The sequence below is a fragment of the Amblyraja radiata genome, chromosome 10 (genome assembly GCF_010909765.2).
Source record: "Amblyraja radiata isolate CabotCenter1 chromosome 10, sAmbRad1.1.pri, whole genome shotgun sequence".
NCBI classification, from domain to species: domain Eukaryota; kingdom Metazoa; phylum Chordata; class Chondrichthyes; order Rajiformes; family Rajidae; genus Amblyraja; species Amblyraja radiata.
In genome coordinates this window covers 52,559,774-52,579,560 of record NC_045965.1, presented here as the reverse complement: position 1 = coordinate 52,579,560, position 19,787 = coordinate 52,559,774, and the positions used below count along the sequence as shown (strand labels likewise).

General features: G+C 42.3%; 1 protein-coding gene across 5 annotated transcripts in view; it reads left to right on the top strand.

Annotated features, from left to right (window-relative positions):
* The window catches only part of szt2 (SZT2 subunit of KICSTOR complex), a 198,604-nt gene that overhangs the window by 11,767 nt on the left and 167,050 nt on the right, over positions 1-19,787 (top strand). For all 5 annotated transcript variants that reach the window (XM_033028842.1, XM_033028843.1, XM_033028844.1 and 2 more), the window contains exons 3-5: positions 3,789-3,962; positions 4,824-4,994; positions 14,477-14,608. In XM_033028842.1, coding sequence (XP_032884733.1) covers positions 3,789-3,962; positions 4,824-4,994; positions 14,477-14,608 — 477 coding nt within the window. The remainder of the gene's footprint in view (positions 1-3,788; positions 3,963-4,823; positions 4,995-14,476; positions 14,609-19,787) is intronic.

Genomic DNA, 19,787 nt, shown 5'->3' with positions numbered 1-19,787 from the left:
CTGTTTTGGAAAATGACGGTCAGGTCAGAGTGCCTGCTGAAACAATCGACAACCTTGCGGTTGATCAGAAAGAGCTGTGTGGCCTGCCCTCTAACTACATTATTGAACTACATCATTAACTCACCCAGGATAAGCAGGTGAGAGCAATGCTTGACAGCAAGCCACGAGGTGAGCTCCTTTGCAACACTGATTTAACCTTAGAACAAGCAGAACATGCCGGTCGTATTTCTGAGATAACGTCTCCCCATATTGACTCTGCGCCCTTCAGTCAACGTTCGCAGCATAGTGTTAATCTTACAGACCTCTCCCCTCGCAACCCCCGTGCTGGGTCTGCAGTTTGTCGTCAATTCTGTGCTGCCTATGGGAAAACCTGCAATTTCTGCCTATACAACAGCTACTCTCTCAATATAAAGAACTGTTTAACGATGAGCTTGGCAAATACCACAGTGCTGTTGATCCCAAAGTTACTCCTGTGGTCAGAGCGCCACATCATGTTCCGTATGCCATGCGCGACCGAATACACACTGAACTCAAGCGCATGGTCTCCATGGGTGTTATTGCTGATGTTACTGACCCGTCTGACTGGGTTTCCACCCTGGTCGTTGCAACAAAGAAAACCAAGGAGGAGATCCGTATCTGCATAAACCCCAGAGATCTTAACACTGCCATCAAACGCCCGCATTACCCAATGCGAACGATAGAAGAAGTTGCTGCCCAGATAGGCAACGCAGCAGTATTCTCAGTTCTGGATGCCAAAAGCACGTTTTGGCAGATTCCACTGGACCCAGATTTGTCCAAACTCACCACGTTCGGCACCCCCTTTGGCCGATACAAATATCTGAGAATGCCCTTTGGCATCAACTCCGCCAGCGAAGTTTTCCAACGCACTATGGAACAAGTGTTTGCAGAGAACCCACGCGCTATCATTGTTGATGATATTCTCGTCTACGGACACGATCAGGCTGAACATGACGCCAATCTGAAGAAAGTACTTGACCGTGCCAAAGATATTCATCTTAAACTCAATCCCCTGAAGTGCAGGTTTCGAGTTCCAGAGGTTACTTTCGTCGGACATGTGTTCACAAGTGATGGTCTCAAACCAGACCCGTCGAAAACTACAGCTATCAACAAAATGTCTGAGTAAAGACGCTAATTATAGGAAGGATGTCAACAAAATAGAGAGAGTACAGAGGAGATTTACTAGAATGTTGCCTGGGTTTCAGCAACTAAGTTACAGAGAAAGGTTGAACAAGTTAGGGCTTTATTCTTTGGAGCGCAGAAGGTTAAGGGGGGACTTGATAGAGGTCTTTAAAATGATGAGAGGGATAGACAGAGTTGACGTGGATAAGCTTTTCCCACTGAGAGTAGGGAAGATTCAAACAAGGGGACATGACTTGAGAATTAAGGGACAGAAGTTTAGGGGTAACATGAGGGGGAACTTCTTTACTCAGAGAGTGGTGACTGTGTGGAATGAGCTTCCAGTGAAGGTGGTGGAGGCAGGTTCGTTTTTATCATTTAAAAATAAATTGGATAGTTATATGGACGGGAAAGGAATGGAGGGTTATGGTCTGAGCGCAGGTATATGGGACTAGGGGAGAATACGTGTTCGGCACGGACTAGAAGGGTCGAGATGGCCTGTTTCCGTGCTGTAATTGTTATATGGTTTATATGGTCTGTTCCTACTGACGTTGTGAGCTTACAAAGGTTCCTCGGAATGTTCAACTACCTTGGTACATTTATTCACAACCTCAGCGACATATCTGCCCCCCCTGCAGGGAACTGACACACAAGGACGCGGCTTTCGACACTCAAATTGCAGCTGGCTAGCGCACCTACTCTCGCCTACTTTGCTTTGGAATTACCAGTAACGCTCACCTGGGCTCAGCGTGGCTACAGACCACTACCGATGGCGATTTCAAGCCCGTTTCGTATGCACCCCGTAAGCTGACTGACACTGAACAGCGTTACGCCCAGATTGAAAAGGAACTGCTCGCAGTAGTTTTCGCCTGAATTAAATTCAAGGACTTTAACTTTGGAAAGTCTGTGACTATCGAGACTGACCACCAGCCGCTGGTCACCATTCTGACAAACCCATCCACGCTGCCCCAGCACGACTACAGCAAATGATGATGCAACTACAGCGATTTGATTTCAGCATTGTCTACAAGAAAGGCAAAGACATGCACATAGCAAACACGCTATCTAGAGCCCCGCGTAAAACCAATGAACAACAACTCTCCGAACAGGACCAATTCTCAGTATTGAAAGTCCCATCGTTGTGCAAAGTTTTTAAAAGCTTGGCTGGTGAACTGTCAGCCGTTGTCGGACTGGATATGTGCAGGGGAGCCGACAGTAATGAAGGTTTTGTTTGTGCCAACTGACTGTCTGAGCAGCCTAGCAGAACACACGGCTGCTGATGAGACCTTACAATTGCTCTCTGCTGTCATCCGGCATGGCTGGCCGAATAAGCAACACAGCACCCCGCTCGAGATACGCCCATACTTTCTGGTTCGCGATGAACTCGTATTACAGGACGGAATTATTGTCAAGGGCCACAAGGCAGTGGTCCCAGCAGCCCTCCGGGACAAATACTTTGACGACATCCACAGGGGCCACCCTGGCGTGGAGGCAACCCTCCAATGGGCGCAAAGCATGTTTTACTGGCCCGGAATGACCAAATACATACGAGAAAAAAACGAAGTTTGCGCCATCTGCAAAAGTCTGACGCCACATCAACAAAAGCAGCCTCTACTGCCGCATCCAGAACCCCTTCTCTCGTGGTCCACGTTAGCCACTGACATCTTCGAATGGCATGGGAAACACTATCGAGTCTTTGTAGACTCTTACTCCGGCTGGTTTGAAGTCGACTTACTTCAAACCACTACTTCTGAAGCGGTAATCGGAAGGGTTTGCAGGCCACCCGTTAGATATGGCGATTTTGTGTAATTCTGCAAATGTATTATTAACATCCCTCCTATATTGCTTAGCCACCGGTGCTTCTTTTGTTTCTGCAAGGAAGGATGTAGATTGGCTATTACACACTAGCCAATTATAGTGTTTGTTAGTAGTAACTCTGCCTACTATGTACTTCATATTATCAAGAGCTTGCTTACGCTATTTAGAATGACTAGCAGCTCGGAGAGGTGATGGCTGCAGATCCTTGCTGTATGTAGATTTAATAAATATGTGTTGTATCTTGATGTGTGTTCGAGTCGACTCATTACACCCATTCTTCTGTCTTCTAACTGTAACATTTGATGCCCTTACTAATCAAGAACCTATCAATCTCTGCTTTAAAAATACCCAAGGACTTGGCCTCCACAGCCATCTGTGGCAATGAATTACACCCTCTGGTTAAACAAATTCCTCCTCAACATTCTAAAGGTATGTCCATTTATTCTGAGTGTACCCTCTGGTCCTAGACTTCCCCCAGCACTGGAAACATCCTCTGCACATCCACTCTATCTAGGCCTTTCATTATTTTATAAGTTTCAATGGGATCCTCTCTCGTATTGGAATTTCACCATGGCAAATTTCACAACATGAATTCCCGTTCAGCTTTTTTTGATAAATTGTAGTAAACACAAACATTACCACGTGTTCTAGGGAGGCAATGGAAGAGTCTTCAGTCGTTGCAGTTTTCCTACTTTATTTATTAGATAAATGCCAGTTTTACACCAGAGCTTTCTTTATGAATAAAATGTGGAATTGTATGTATTTTTAAAATGAATGACACATATATTTTCTTACAACAATGTAATAATTTGATATTTTGTCTTTTTTTATAGCTCAACTCCAAGAATGAACTGGATGTTTTCAGTGTCCTACCAAAGGGCTGGCAGCAGGGTGACCCTGTTACTGCTCACACTTACCAATTAGTACCCTCAACCCATATTACCTTTCTTGCTCAGCGATATAGGTTTGTTATTGAATTGGATCTCAGTCCATCCACGGGGATTGTGGTAAGTAATTGTCTTATTGGAAGGAGAACACTGGATAACTTTGCATCTGATAAACATTGTGCACTTAATTATCATTTAAGTTGATGGCATAAGATGTACGCTTGTTACAAACGTTTTCTGCTCATTCATAGGAGAAAACAAAAGTTCACATCATAATTAAGAATCAGGGTAATGTAACAGTGGTTCTTGAAAATTATTTGGAGCCTGACTTACTGAGTATTTCCAGCATTTCATTCTGATGTCCAGCATCTGGAGACTTTTTTTTTACATTTCCAGAGCACAGCTGCAGATACAGCAAGGGTGGTCACAAAAAACCAAACTTGAAGACGTGCAGATGTTAAGGGGTTGTATGTCTGGAGGAGGTTACAGAAATGGGTTGGGGCAAGATTCTGGATGGATACAAAAATAGGGGTGGAAATTTAAAAACCTGGTTGCAATACTTCAAAAGTAATCAATTGAAGTACTGAAAAAGTTAAGGAAACATTCTCCCAATGACTTGCTTTTGAGGTATTGCTATAATGTTTGGTCTAGGGATATATGGAAGGTGAAAGGTTCTTCATAGATCTGAGATTACTTACTTTTTGATTATGCCTGCTGTTGTATTATGCACAATACACAGTATTTTATTTTATTCTTCACATGTTTAAATTATATTGTTTTATTTTTAATTATCTACTGTATATCGTGTGGTTATCCTAGCGAGCAAAGCACCAAGGCAAATTCCTTGTATGTATACATACTTGGCTAATACAATTTATTAAATTCAATTCAAATACACATTTGAAACTAGTTATTGAGGGTTTTCTCTTTTCCAACATATTTACTTTTCACATTAAGTGAAACTTTTGTTTGTTTTTCCAGGATGATTCCACTGGTGAGCTGATCTTTGATGAAGTATTTCACGCACTCTCTAAATGTTTGGTGGAATTGTTGCGACCATTTAAGATCCCAGGTACAGACATAGTGTTTCAGCCTGAGATCTTCATTACAATCCTTGCTTATTCTTCCATCATAGGACTTCAAACTCATCAGGTGAGTACCTTTTTTGTTAATTTTGAAGATCCCTTTGCCTTGCCTGAGACTGCCTATTTGTATATAAGTTACCAACATTGTGTTAGTGAATTAAAATTATGATATTAAAGATGAAAGGAAGAAACGTTTTTGGACATATGTTCAAAATTATTGCAGCCTCCGGAAAAGATAAATGATAAATTATTTTTAGAGTAATTCAGCGTGGAAACAGGCTATCTGGCCCTGCTTGCCCACACCGAGTAACATGTCCTATCTACACTAGTCCCACCTGCCTGAAGAATAAAAGTAAAAAAAACACATTTGAAATCTGATATGGATTGGGAAATGGGAAAGGGGTAGCAACACTTATAGGGGTGTATTATAGACCGCCAAATGGGGAGCGAGAATTGGAAGAGCAAATATGTAAGGAAATTGCAGATATTAGTAGTAAGCACAAGGTAGTGATTGTGGGAGATTTCAATTTTCCACACATAGACTGGGAAACACATTCTGTAAATGGGCTGGATGGGTTGGAGTTTGTAAAATGTGTGCAGGATAGCTTTTTGCAGCAATACATAGAGGTACCTACTAGAGAAGGGGCGGTGCTGGACCTCCTGTTAGGAAATGAGATGGGTCAAGTGGCAGAGGTATGCGTTGGGGAACAGTTCGGGACCAGTGATCACAATACCATTAGTTTCAATATAATTATGGAGAGGGTCAGAACTGGACCTAGGGTTGAGATTTTTGATTGGAGAAAGGCTAACTTTGAGGAGATGCGAAAGGATTTAAAAGGAGTAAATTGGGACAGTTTGTTTTAAGGGAAAGATGTGGAAGAGAAATGGAGGACATTTAAAGGTGAAGTTTTAAAAGTACAGAATCTTTATGTCCCTGTTCGGTTGAAAGGAAATAGTAAAAATTGGAAAGAGCCATGGTTTTCAAGGGAAATTGGACACTTAGTTCGGAAAAAGACAGAGATCTACAATAATTATAGGCAGCATGGAGTAAATGAGGTGCTTGAGGAGTATAAAGAATGTAAAAAGAGTCTTAAGAAAGAAATTAGAAAAGCTAAAAGAAGATATGAGGTCACTTTGGCAAGTTAGGTGAAAGTAAATCCAAAGGGTTTCTACAGCTATATTAATAGCAAAAGGATAACGAGGGATAAAATTGGTCCATTAGAGAGTCAGAGTGGACAGCTATCTGCAGAGCCAAAAGAGATGGGGGAGATATTGAACAATTTCTTTTCTTCGGTATTCACCAAGGAGAAGGATATTGAATTATGTGAGGTAAGGGAAACAAGTAGAGTAGCTATGGAAACTATGAGATTCAAAGAAGAGGAAGTACTGACACTTTTGAGAAATATAAAAGTGGATAAGTCTCCAGGTCTGGACAGGATATTCCCTAGGACATTGAGGGAAGTTAGTGTAAAAATAGCAGGGGCTATGACAGAAATATTTCAAATGTCATTAGAAACGGCAATATGCCGGAGGATTGGCGTACTGCGCATGTTGTTCCATTGTTTAAAAAGGGATCTAAGAGTAAACCTAGCAATTATAGACCTGTTAGTTTGACGTCTGTGATGGGCAAATTAATGGAAAGGATACTTAGAGATAATATATATAAGCATCTGGATAAACAGGGTCTGATTAGGAACAGTCAACATGGATTTGTGCCTGGAAGGTCATGTTTGACTAATCTTCTTTAATTTTCTGAAGAGGTTACTCGGGAAATTGATGAGGGTAAAGCCGTGGATGTTGTATATATGGACTTCAGTAAGGCCTTTGACAAGGTTCCTCACGGAAGGTTGGTTAAGAAGGTTCAATGGTTGGGTATTAATGGTGGAGTAACAAGATGGATTCAACAGTGGCTGAATGGGAGATGCCAGAGAGTAATGGTGGATGGTTGTTTGTCAGGTTGGAGGCCAGTGACTAGTGGGGTGCCACAGGGATCTGTGTTGGGTTCACTGTTGTTTGTCATGTACATCAATGATCTGGATGATGGTGTGGTAAATTGGATTAGTAAGTATGCAGATGATACTAAGATAGGTGGGGTTGTGGATAATGAAGTAGATTTTCAAAGTCTACAGGGAGATTTATGCTGATTGGAAGAGTGGGCTGAAAGATGGCAGATGGAGTTTAATGCTGATAAGTGTGAGGTGCTACATCTTGGCAGGAGAAATCAAAATAGGACGTACATGGTAAATGGTAGGGAATTGAAGAATGCAGGTGAACAGAGGGATCTTGGAATAACTGCACAGTTCCCTGAAAGTGGAATCTCATGTAGATAGGGTGGTAAAGAAAGCTTTTGGTGTGCTGGCTTTTATAAATCAGAGCATTGAGTATAGAAGTTGGGATGAAATGTTAAAATTGTACAAGGCATTGGTGAGGCCAATTCTGGAGTATGGTGCACAATTTTGGTCACCTAATTATAGGAAGGATGTCAACAAAATAGAGAGAGTACAGAGGAGATTTACTAGAATGTTGCCTGGGTTTCAGCAACTAAGTTACAGAGAAAGGTTGAACAAGTTAGGGCTTTATTCTTTGGAGCGCAGAAGGTTAAGGGGGGACTTGATAGAGGTCTTTAAAATGATGAGAGGGATAGACAGGTGCGGCCCGGGCTGTCGCCGAGGGAGGACGGACGGAGCCGCGGCTCGAGAGACTAACAGAGGCTAAGAGGTTTGCCACGCACTGCAAGGGAGCAGTGGACCAGACAGGAAGAGCGGACGGAATTACCACTAGACAGCCAAACCAGTAGGTAATTTACGGCTGGGGTGAGTACTTTCCCATTTATAGGAGGTAGGATTATATAAATAAGGGGTGTATCAATACAGTAATCCGGGTAGGGGATTCTTAAATAGGACCAGTTAATTACTTATATAAGATGGGCGGCCAGGAGATATGCCAATACTGTGAGATGTGGGAATTTGTCGACACCATTGATGTAGAAGATCCCTACAGCTGCAGTAAGTGTTTGAGGCTAGCGGAACTCGAGCTCCGCATTGATGAGCTGGAGACCCAACTTCATACGCTGCGGTACATCAGGGAGGGGGAGTATTACCTGGATGTTTTGTGCCAGGGGATGGTCACACCGACCAGTTTAACTAATTCAGTAGTCAGTGAGCAAGGAAAGGAAGGTGTGGCCATAAGCGAGGCAGGTAGGGGGAACCAGGAGGAGATGCGGCAGGAGCCACAGCCCTTGTCCCTGACGAGCATGACCGAGGCTCTTACTCAATGTGAGGACGGGATCAGGGGCTGTGGGAGGGATGAGCAACCTGGCTGCAGCACCGTGGATCGGGGCCATTCAAGAGGGGGGAGTTAGAAGAAATGCCGTTGTGATAGGGGATAGTATTATTCGGGGGGTAGATAAGGTTCTCTGCGGCCAGCAGAACATGTCCCGAAGGCTGTGTTGCCTACCCGGTGCTAGGGTTAAGGATATCTCTGCGATGCTGGAGAGAAATTTGCAGAGGGAGGGGGAGGATCCAGTGGTCGTGGTCCATGTGGGGACCAATGACAGGAAGGACGAGGAAGGAGGATCTGCTGAAGGAGTTTGAGCAGTTAGGGAATAAATTAAAAAGCAGAACCTCGAGGGTACTGATCTCCGGATTGCTACCTGAGCCACGGGCCAAATCGGCGAGGGTACGTAAAATTAAAAAGCTGAATGCGTGGCTCAAAGACTGGTGTGGGAAAAATGGGTTTGGTTTCTTGGGCCACTGGCACCAGTACTGGGACAGGGGGGATCTGTTCTGTGAGGACGGACTTCACCTGAACGGTGCTGGGACTGGGGTCCTGGCAAATCATATAACTAGGGCAGTAGAGAGGTCTTTAAACTAAGTAGCGGGGGGGGAGGTATCAAGGGGGGTAATAACGGCAGGGGTAGAGGAAATAGAGCAGGGTATCAGTGGGGAAGCGGAAAATCAAAATGTGACAGGAGGATCCAGAATGTGTGAAGATAAAGCTCTAGATGTAAAAGGGGCAAAAACGGAAAGGAAGGGTAGTAAAAATCATCTGAAAGTGCTTTATCTAAATGCACGGAGTATTCGAAATAAGATAAATGAATTAACGGTGCAATTAAGTATATATAGTTATGATATCGTGGCCATTACGGAGACATGGCTGCAAGGGGATCAGGACTGGGAGTTAAATATAGAGGGGTACTCGACAATTAGAAAAGATAGACAGGAAAGAAAGGGAGGAGGGGGGGCCCTTTTAATAAGGGAGGGAATAACGGCAATAGAGAGGAAGGATATTGCGTTGAAGGATCAGGATAGTGAAACAGCTTGGGTACAGATAGAGAATAACAAGGGGAAAAAAACACTAGTGGGTGTAATTTATAGACCTCCAAATAGCTGTGACGCTGTTAGTCAGAACATAAATCTGCAAATAGTTGACGCATGTAAAAAGGGAACTGCTGTAATCATGGGGGACTTCAATTTTCATATTAATTGGGCAAACCAAACTGGGCAGGGTAGACTAGAGGAAGAGTTTATAGAATGTATTAGAGACGGGTTCCTAGAACAGTATGTCACAGAACCGACAAGGGGGGAGGCAATCTTGGATCTGGTCCTGTGTAATGAAGCAGGATTAATTAAAAATGTCATAGTTAGGGACTCGTTGGGAACAAGTGACCACAATATGGTCGAATTCCATATTCAAATAGAAGGGGAGCAGGTTGAAACTCAGGCTAGGGTGCTTAGTCTAAATAAGGGGGATTATGAAGGTATGAGGACTGAGCTGATCAAAGTTGACTGGGATAGCAGACTCAAGAATAAGACGGTACATGAGCAGTGGTGTACGTTTAAGGATCTACTGTATAACCTTCAAGAAAAATTTATTCATATGAAGAAAAAAAGGGGTAAGGGTAAGAACAGTCAGCCATGGCTCAGTAAAACTATAAAGGATAGTATTTGGCTGAAGGCAAGGGCATATAAGGTAGCCAGAGATAGTGGGAGGGTAGAGGATTGGGAAGCATTTAAAGGTCAGCAAAAAATAACTAAGAGATTAATTAAGACGGGGAAAATAGACTATGAAAGGAATTTAGCGAACAACATAAAAACTAATAGTAAGAGTTTTTATAGCTATATAAAAAGAAAAAGGGTGGCTAAGGTGAACGTTGGTCCATTGGAGGGTGAGACTGGAGAGTTGTTGGTGGGGAACATGGAAATGGCAAAGGCATTAAACGAGTATTTTGTATCAGTCTTCACCATAGAAGACACAAAAAATATTCCAACGCTGGATAAACAGGGGGCGGTAGGAATGGAGGAGCTAAATACTATTAAGATCACCAAGGAGGTGGTATTAGGGAAATTAATGAGACTGAAGGAGGATAAATCCCCTGGGCCTGATGGATTACATCCAAGGGTCTTGAGGGAGATAGCGGTGGGGATTGTGGATGCATTGGTGATAATTTTCCAAAACTCCCTGGAGGCAGGAACGGTCCAAGTGGATTGGAAAATGGCCAATGTAACACCTATATTTAAAAAAGGAAGTAAACAGAAGGCGGGTAACTATAGACCGGTTAGTCTAACATCGGTGGTGGGTAAAATGTTAGAGACAATTATTAAAGAAACACTAACGGGGCACTTGGATAAACATGACTTCATCGGACAGAACCAGCATGGTTTTGTGAAGGGGAAGTCCTGTTTAACGAATCTGCTCGAATTCTTTGAGGAAGTAACAACCCGGGTGGATAAAGGGGAACCGGTGGATGTGGTATACTTGGACTTCCAAAAGGCTTTTGACAAGGTGCCACATAAGAGACTATTGCTAAAAATAAAAAATTATGGGATTGGGGGTAATATATTAGCATGGGTAGAGGATTGGCTAACAAATAGGAAGCAGAGAGTGGGGATAAATGGTTCATACTCGGGATGGCAACCGGTAACTAGCGGGGTTCCGCAAGGGTCGGTGCTGGGACCCCAGTTGTTCACAATTTATATAAATGATTTGGAGGAGGGAACCAAGTGTAATATATCAAAATTTGCGGACGATACAAAAATGGGAGGAAAAGTAGGGGATGAGGAGGATAGGAAGAGTCTGCAAAAGGATATAGATAAGCTAGGTGAGTGGGCAACAACTTGGCAGATGAAATTTAATACTAATAAATGTGAAGTCATTCACTTTGGGGAAAAAAAATGATAGGGCAAGTTATTTTCTAAATGAGGAGGAGCTGCGTTGTAATGCAACGCAAAGGGATCTAGGGGTATTAGTACATGAATCACTAAAAGTTAGTATGCAGGTGCAGCAAGCAATCAGGAAGGCCAATGGAGTTTTGGCCTTTATTGCTAGGGGGATTGAGTATAAAAACACGGAGGTCTTGCTGCAGCTGTACACAGTATTAGTGAGACCACATTTGGAATACTGTGTACAGTTCTGGGGTCCATACTTAAGAAAGGATGTACTAGCCCTGGAGGCAGTGCAGCGAAGGTTTACAAGATTAATTCCTGCAATGAGGGGATTGACATATGAGGAAAGGTTAAGTAGGCTGGAACTCTACTCTTTGGAGTTTAGAAGAATGAGAGGCGATCTCATTGAAACATATAAGATCGTGAGGGGCCTTGATCGGGTGGATGCACCGAGGATGTTCCCAATGATCGGGGAAACTAGAACTAGGGGACATAGTTGCAGAATAAGGGGGGGCTCTTTTAAAACTGAGATGAGGAAGAACTTCTTCACCCAGAGGGTGGTTAATTTATGGAATTCACTGCCCCAGGGAGCAGTGGAAGCAGAAACGTTAAATATATTTAAGTCTAAAATAGATGGTTTTTTAGCTGCCAAGGGGATAAGGGGCTACGGGGAGAGGGCAGGGATATGGACCTAGGTATGGTTAGTATAGTAAGACCTGAGTGATCTCCTGGACAAGTGTCGATCGCCTGGATTGGGGTCGGAGAGGAATTTCCCGGATTTTTTTCCCGAATTGGACCTGGGTTTTTATCCGTTTTTTTGCCTCCCCCAGGAGATCACGAGGTTCTTGGGGTGGAGAGGGGTGATAGCGGTATAAAGGGGAGGGTAGTGTCTTGTGTTCTGTGTCTTGTGTCTACTGTTTGTGGGTAAGTGTGTCTGTTTAGTGTTCAGCCATGAGCGAATGGCGGTGCGGGCTCGACGGACCTGGTGGTCTACTCTCGCACCTACTTTCTATGTTTCTATGTTTCTATGTTAGACAGAGTTGACGTGGATAAGCTTTTCCCACTGAGAGTAGGGAAGATTCAAACAAGGGGACATGACTTGAGAATTAAGGGACAGAAGTTTAGGGGTAACATGAGGGGGAACTTCTTTACTCAGAGAGTGGTGGCTGTGTGGAATGAGCTTCCAGGGAAGGTGGTGGAGGCAGGTTCGTTTTTATCATTTCAAAATAAATTGGATATTTATATGGACGGGAAAGGAATGGAGGGTTATGGTCTGAGTGCAGGTATATGGGACTAGGGGAGAATACGTGTTCGGCACGGACTAGAAGGGTCGAGATGGCCTGTTTCCGTGCTGTAATTGTTATATGGTTATATGGAAACACAATGATTTAAATAGATGGGGCTTTTTGTTTAACGTGCATCTGCATAGCGAGAAATAGAGTTAGCATTTCTTCAGAAGGGTTGTTAGCATGAAACATAATCCTGTTTCCCTCTCAACAGCATTACCAGATGCTGTCTAAGCCGCTGAATAGAGTCATAGTCAATAAGTGTTTTAGTTGCCTAAACTACGAAGCGTTTCTATTATTTTCTTTTTGTATGTTCATGCATAACTCTGTATTCTTTTTCTATATATTTACGGGATAAAATCAGAAGTAATTTCTGCACACAATTCATCCTTTGCCTACATATTTCTTTAGCTGGAATACCCATGTAAATGCCGAATGCATGTGCTTTACCTACCTTTTATATGTTGATTAATCTTTATCTTCTCTCGAGAGAACAAAGGAAATGGAGGCAGTAGTAGACTATTCGCCCCCTGTGCCCACTTTGCTATTCAAAATGAGCATGGCTGATCTTTCTCCTCAGCACCATTTTCATGCTCAGATCTTGTGTCCCCTGGCTCTCTTAAGATCTAAAAATCTATCGATCTCTATGAATATGGCCAGTGACGGCCTCCACAGCCCTCTCGGGTAAAAAAAACCCAGTCTGCTTATGCTCTCCTCTTGTAACAAACCTAGCATTTCACTAAAGTTAGGAAAGGGCGTTCACATCGCGGCCCTGTTTCCAGTAATCTTTCCACCACCACGCACAAGAAGCGCAAGACAGACACCATTGTACGCAGATGCCGAGAAGTGTGTTCAGCTCTGGCTGAACAACTTCTAATCTTGTGTGTGGACTCGATAAGAAGTAATTAGTTGAAGCAATTGTTATTTAATCCAATGGCAGTAAATAAGACAATCGAGGTATGGATACCATTCTGCTTTATTTTAGATGCAAGTGCTTTCCAATGATACAGAAGAGCGTATCTTTCACCACTTGCATTTGGAGCAATTAAAAATCCAGTCCAGGTGGTCATGATGAAATTTCTGATTCCAAATTCCCTTGTTAGTATCAATCCTCTTCAAGATACAAATGGAACTAAACAAATTACAGTGTCCCAAATCAAAAATAGTGGAAAAGAAAATGAAGTAGGATTCCAATACTGGTTGAGGATAGGAATTCAAAACACGCAAATAATGTATTTAAACTATTGTCTCGTTGAATGTGTAACGTGCCTAGTTGGAAGAAGACATACAATTCTTTGACTTCTAAACCTAAATCGAACACTCCCAGTTCAATGAGACAATAGTTGGGGCAAGATAGTATAAGCTAATGAATTACAAAAGGTATCTGGAAGAGGTGATGAAATCTGAAGTTACCAGAAATGTTATGTTGGAAATCTGAGACACAAAACACAATGGGTTTTTAATCTGAAATTAGTTGCATTTATTGATGAAGACCGCAATGTGCCTAGTTGGAAGATGACAAACGATTATCCAAGCTTGTGATGGTCACTTCACCAGTTTCAGTCAATTGGCTACTTCAATTTCTCTTGTATGTAAGACTTGGCATTATTTGTCTCTTGGCAATTTCAGGTTCAATTTGGGCTCTGTATATTGCTTCTCCTGAGATAAACTCTCAGCTATCATCTCTGCTATTTGTGTCATTCAATCTTAGATGGTCCATAGCCCTGTCACAGATCCTCGCTTTGTTCTTTCTGCTCCTTTCCCTCTGAATCTGCCACATAAAAAGTTCTAACTTTTCCCAGTTCCAATGGAATGTTTGACCTGAAATGTTGATGTCCACAGGTTCTGCTTGACCTGCTAAATATTTCCAGCATTTTGTGTTTTAAAAATTTTCAGCATTTGAAGGATTTCATATACAGTACGGATTGCTCCTCGCCTTTTATTGGCATAAGACAAGTTAATTTAAATAAGACCATTCTGGCCAAACTAACTGATTACTTTTTTTACACAAGTCTATCACATCACTGCTGTTTGTGCCGGGTTGTATGTCATTAGCAAATATTCTTACAACTGAACTTGTCAATGTCTATTCACTATAGGTTTTGGTTCAAGGCTGTCTGTTGGATCAAGCCAATTTAGAAACTTACCACCAGAATATCTATCAACAATTGCGTGCATTTGAAAACAATGTAGCTGAAGTTCTTCAACAACATTATAAACCCAAAGTGCAGGTCTGTATCTCAGAAGCACAGGAATGAAAACTTTAATTGCATAGCATGGTCTGGTGGTTTCTGTGCTAATTGAGTCTTGAGAGTCTAGAGTAAGACATGAAATTTGTATTTTAGTGTGTAACAAAGTGACTTTTATAACGGAGTACTTAATACCTTTCTAATGTGTGTGTTACTTTTGAACCAAGTGCACAAAATAAGGTGGTAAACTGAATCTTAGATGCAAGGCGGGGAAGCATTCCAAATCAAGAAGTAATAGTTCTGATTTGATAAAACAAGGAATTTACTTATTTCTTTCTTCCTTCCCATTGTTAACGAGGACATTTCTTGAAGTACTTTTTGCACCTTGTATTATAAGCAGAAAGTGAAACCATCTGATCTGAGATTGGAGATCTGATATTCTGTGCTTAATATGGGCAGCACAGTGGTGCAGCAGATAGTGTTGTGGTCACAATGCTGCAACCACTGAAGCAGTGGCTCTAGGATCTATGCCATTGTGCTACCCAACTGTCTATAACATGTGAATGTTGTGACTTTAGGTCTGTGCTTGATAGCTTTCTCAATTGAGTCACTGGTCTCCAGATATTGCAAATTGGATGCTGCAAGGTCTATTTGGCTGAGGTAGACAAAATTGCTGGAGAAACCAGCGGGTGAGGCAGCATCTATGGAGCGAAGGAAATAGGCAACGTTTCAGGCCGAAACCCTTCTTCAGAGTTCGGCCTGAAACGTTGCCTATTTCCTTCGCTCCATAGATGCTGCCTCACCCGCTGAGTTTCTCCAGCATTTTTGTCTACCTTCGATTATCCAGCATCTGCAGTTCCTTCTTAAACATCTATGTGGCTGAGTGTGACTTTGCCACGTTTGAATTTAGTGCCTTGCTCCATCCTAGGTGTTCCTTCCACTTTCATCCTTTCTCAGTTTGAGTGTGGTGCTAACGGTACACCTGAGTGGTTTGCCAAACCAGTTAGCAGTGAACCACAGTCATATTTTGACCAGACCAGGTAAAGACAGTAGATTAACCATAACCATATAACAATTACAGCACGGAAACAGGCCATCTCGACCCCTCTAGTCCGTGCCGAACACATAATCTCCCCTAGTCCCATATACCTGCGCTCAGACCATAACCCTCCATTCCTTTCCCATCCATATAACTATCCAATTTATTTTTAAATGATAAAAACGAACCTGCCTCCACCACCTTCACTGGAAGCTCATTCCACACAGCTACCACTCTCTGAGTAAAGAAGTTCCCCCTCATGTTACCCCTAAACTTCAGTCCCTTAATTCTCAAGTCATGTCCCCTTGTTTGAATCTTCCCTACTCTCAGTGGGAAAAGCTTTTCCACGTCAACTCTGTCTATCCCTCTCATCATTTTAAAAACCTCTATCAAGTCCCCCCTTAACCTTCTGCGCTCCAAAGAATAAAGCCCTAACTTGTTCAACCTTTCTCTGTAACTTAGTTGCTGAAACCCAGGCAACATTCTAGTAAATCTCCTCTGTACTCTCTATTTTGTTGACATCCTTCCTATAATTAGGCAACCAAAATTGTACACCATACTCCAGAATTGGCCTCACCAATGCCTTGTACAATTTTAACATTACATCCCAACTTCTATACTCAATGCTCTGATTTATAAAGGCCAGCACACCAAAAGCTTTCTTTACCACCCTATCTACATGAGATTCCACTTTCATGGAACTGTGCACAGTTATTCCCAGATCCCTCTGTTCACCTACATTCTTCAATTCCCTACCATTTACCATGTACGTCCTATTTTGATTTGTCCTGCCAAGATGTAGCACCTCACACTTATCAGCATTAAACTCCATCTGCCATCTTTCAGCCCACTCTTCCAACTGGCATAAATCTCTCTGTAGACTTTGAAACTCTACTTCATTACCCGCAACCCCACCTATCTTAGTATCATCTGCATACTTACTAATCCAATTTACCACACCATCGTCCAGATCATTGATGTACATGACAAACAACAGTGGACCCAACACAGATCCCTGTGGCACCCCACTCGTCACTGGCCTCCAACCTGACAAACAACCATCCACCATTACTCTCTGGCATCTCCCATTCAGCCACTGTTGAATCCATCTTGCTACTCCACCATTAATACCCAACCATTGAACCTTCTTAACCAACCTTCCATGAGGAACCTTGTCAAAGGCCTTACTGAAGTCCATATACACAACATCCACTGCTTTACCCTCATCAATTTCCCGAGTAACATCTTCAAAAAATTCAAGAAGATTAGTTAAACATGACCTTCCAGGCACAAATCCATGTTGACTGTTCCTAATCAGACCCTGTTTATCCAGATGCTTATATATATTATCTCTAAGTATTCTTTCCATTAATTTGCCCACCACTGACGTCAAACTAACAGGTCTATAATTGCTAGGTTTACTCTTAGACCCCTTTTTAAACAATGGAACAACATGCGCAGTACGCCAATCCTCCGGCACTATTCCCGTTTCTAATGACATTTGAAATATTTCTGCCATAGCCCCTGCTATTTCTACACTAACTTCCCTCAATGTCCTAGGGAATATCCTGTCCGGACCCGGAGACTTATCCACTTTTATATTTCTCAAAAGTGTCAGTACTTCCTCTTCTTTGATCCTCATAGTTTCCATAGCTACACTACTTGTTTCCCTTACCTCACATAATTCAATGTCCTTCTCCTTGGTGAATACCGAAGAAAAGAAACTGTTCAATATCTCCCCCATCTCTTTTGGCTCTGCAGATAGTTGGCCACTCTGACTCTCTAATGGACCAATTTTATCCCTCGTTATCCTTTTGCTATTAATATAGCGGTAGAAACCCTTCGGATTTACTTTTACCTTACTTGCCAAAGCAACCTCATATCTTCTTTTAGCTTTTCTAATTTCTTTCTTAAGATTCTTTGTACATTCTTTATACTCCTCAAGCACCTCATTTACTCCATGCTGCCTATAACTATTGTAGATCTCCCTCTTTTTCCGAACCGTGTCCAATTTCCCTTGAAAACCATGGCTCTTTACAATTTTTACGATTTCCTTTCAACCGAACAGGGACATAAAGATTCTGTACTCTTAAAATTTCACCTTTAAATGTACTCCATTTCTCTTCCACATCTTTCCCATAAAACAAACTGTCCCAATTTACTCCTTTTAAATCCTTTCGCATCTCCTCAAAGTTAGCCTTTCTCCAATCAAAAATCTCAACCCTAGGTCCAGTTTTGTCCCTCTCCATAATTATATTGAAACTAATGGTATTGTGATCACTGGACCCGAACTGTTCCCCAACGCATACCTCTGCCACCTGACCCATCTCATTTCCTAACAGGAGGTCCAGTACCGCCCCTTCTCTAGTAGGTACTTCTATGTATTGTTGCAAAAAACTATCCTGCACACATTTTACAAACTCCAACCCATCCAGCCCATTTACAGAATGTGTTTCCCAGTCTATGTGTGGAAAATTGAAATCTCCCACAATCACTACCTTGTGCTTACTACTAATATCTGCAATCTCCTTACATATTTGCTCTTCCAATTCTCGCTCCCCATTTGGCGGTCTATAATACACCCCTATAAGTGTTGCTACCCCTTTCCCATTTCTCAGTTCCACCCAAATAGCCTCCCTAGACGAGCCCTCTAATCTATCCTGCCAAAGCACTGCTGTAATATCTTCCCTGATAAGCAATGCAACACCTCCACCTCTTGCCCCTCCAATTCTATCACACCTGAAGCAATGAAATCCTGGAATATTTAGTTTCCAATCACAGCCCTCCTGCAACCATGTTTCACTGATCGCCACAACATCATACTTCCAGGTGTCAATCCAGGCTCTAAGTTCATCCACTTTTCTTACAATGCTCCTAGCATTAAAATATACACATTTAAGAAACCCACCCTCTCTTGTTCTCTGATTATTTTCTTTTTCTTCTCTCTCCCCTACATTTTGGGTCAGAGTGCTACCATTCTCTGCCCCCTGCTTCACACACTGACTGCTAGCTTTCCCAATTTGAGTCCCTCCCCCCAACCATACTTTGTTTCTCTTCAAGGACATTGATGATCAGATTTTGGTTTATTTTGGCAATTTATCAGTTTTTGTGATAATTGGACAAATTGCCTTTTTTCCATATCCCAGATTAACAACCCAATTTAAATTCCACAGTTGGTGTGGTTTGATTTGATCTCTTATCTCTGAATCCAGGTGTGCCAATTATTCCAGCAGTTTAACGACACCACCACCACAACTGTACTAATGTCAGATGACCTGTGAGGGATGGATTCACAGGAAGGAAATTGATTAGGATTTCTCTACAAGGTTGCATATTAAAAAAAGTGTTTTCAAATCCTTTAACCTTTGTTTTGCTTTCATTTACAGTGCATTCAGAAAGGCACATGACCCTTCACTTTTTCCACATTTTGTTACGTTACAGCTTTATTCTAAAATGGATCAAATTCTTTTTTTTTTTTTTTTAAATCATCAATCTACACACAATACCCCATATTAAAAAAGCGAAAAGTTTAGAAAATTTTGCAAAGTAATTAAAAATAAATAACTGAAAATATCACATTTACCCGTTACTCAGTACTTTGTTGAGGCACCTTTGGCAATGATTAAAGCCTCAAATCATCTTGGATATGATGCTATAAGCTTGGCACACCTGTATTTGGGTAATCTTTCCCATTCTTTTCTGCAGATCCTCTCAAGCTCTGTCAGGTTGGATGGGGAGCATCGATGCACAGCTATTTTCAGGTCCCATTAGAGATGTTCGATCGGGTTCAAGTCCGAGCTCTGGTTGGGCCACTCAAGGTCATTCACAGACTTGTCACGAAGCCACTCCTGCATTGTCTTGGCTGTGTGCTTAGGGTCGTTGTCCTGTTGGAAGGTGAACCTCTGCCCCAGTCTGAGGTCCAGAACTCTTTGGAGCAGGTTTTCATCAAGAATCTCTCTATACTTTGCTCTGTTCATCTTTCCCTCGATCCTGACTTGTCTCCCAGTTCCTGCCGCTGAAAAACATCCCCACAGCATGATGCTGCCACCACCATGCATCACCGTAGGTATGGTATTGGCCAGGTGATGAGCAGTGCCTGGTTCCCTCCAGACGTGACGCTTGGCATTAAGGCCAAAGAGTTAAATCTTGGTTTCATCAGGCCAGAGAATTTTGTTTCTCATC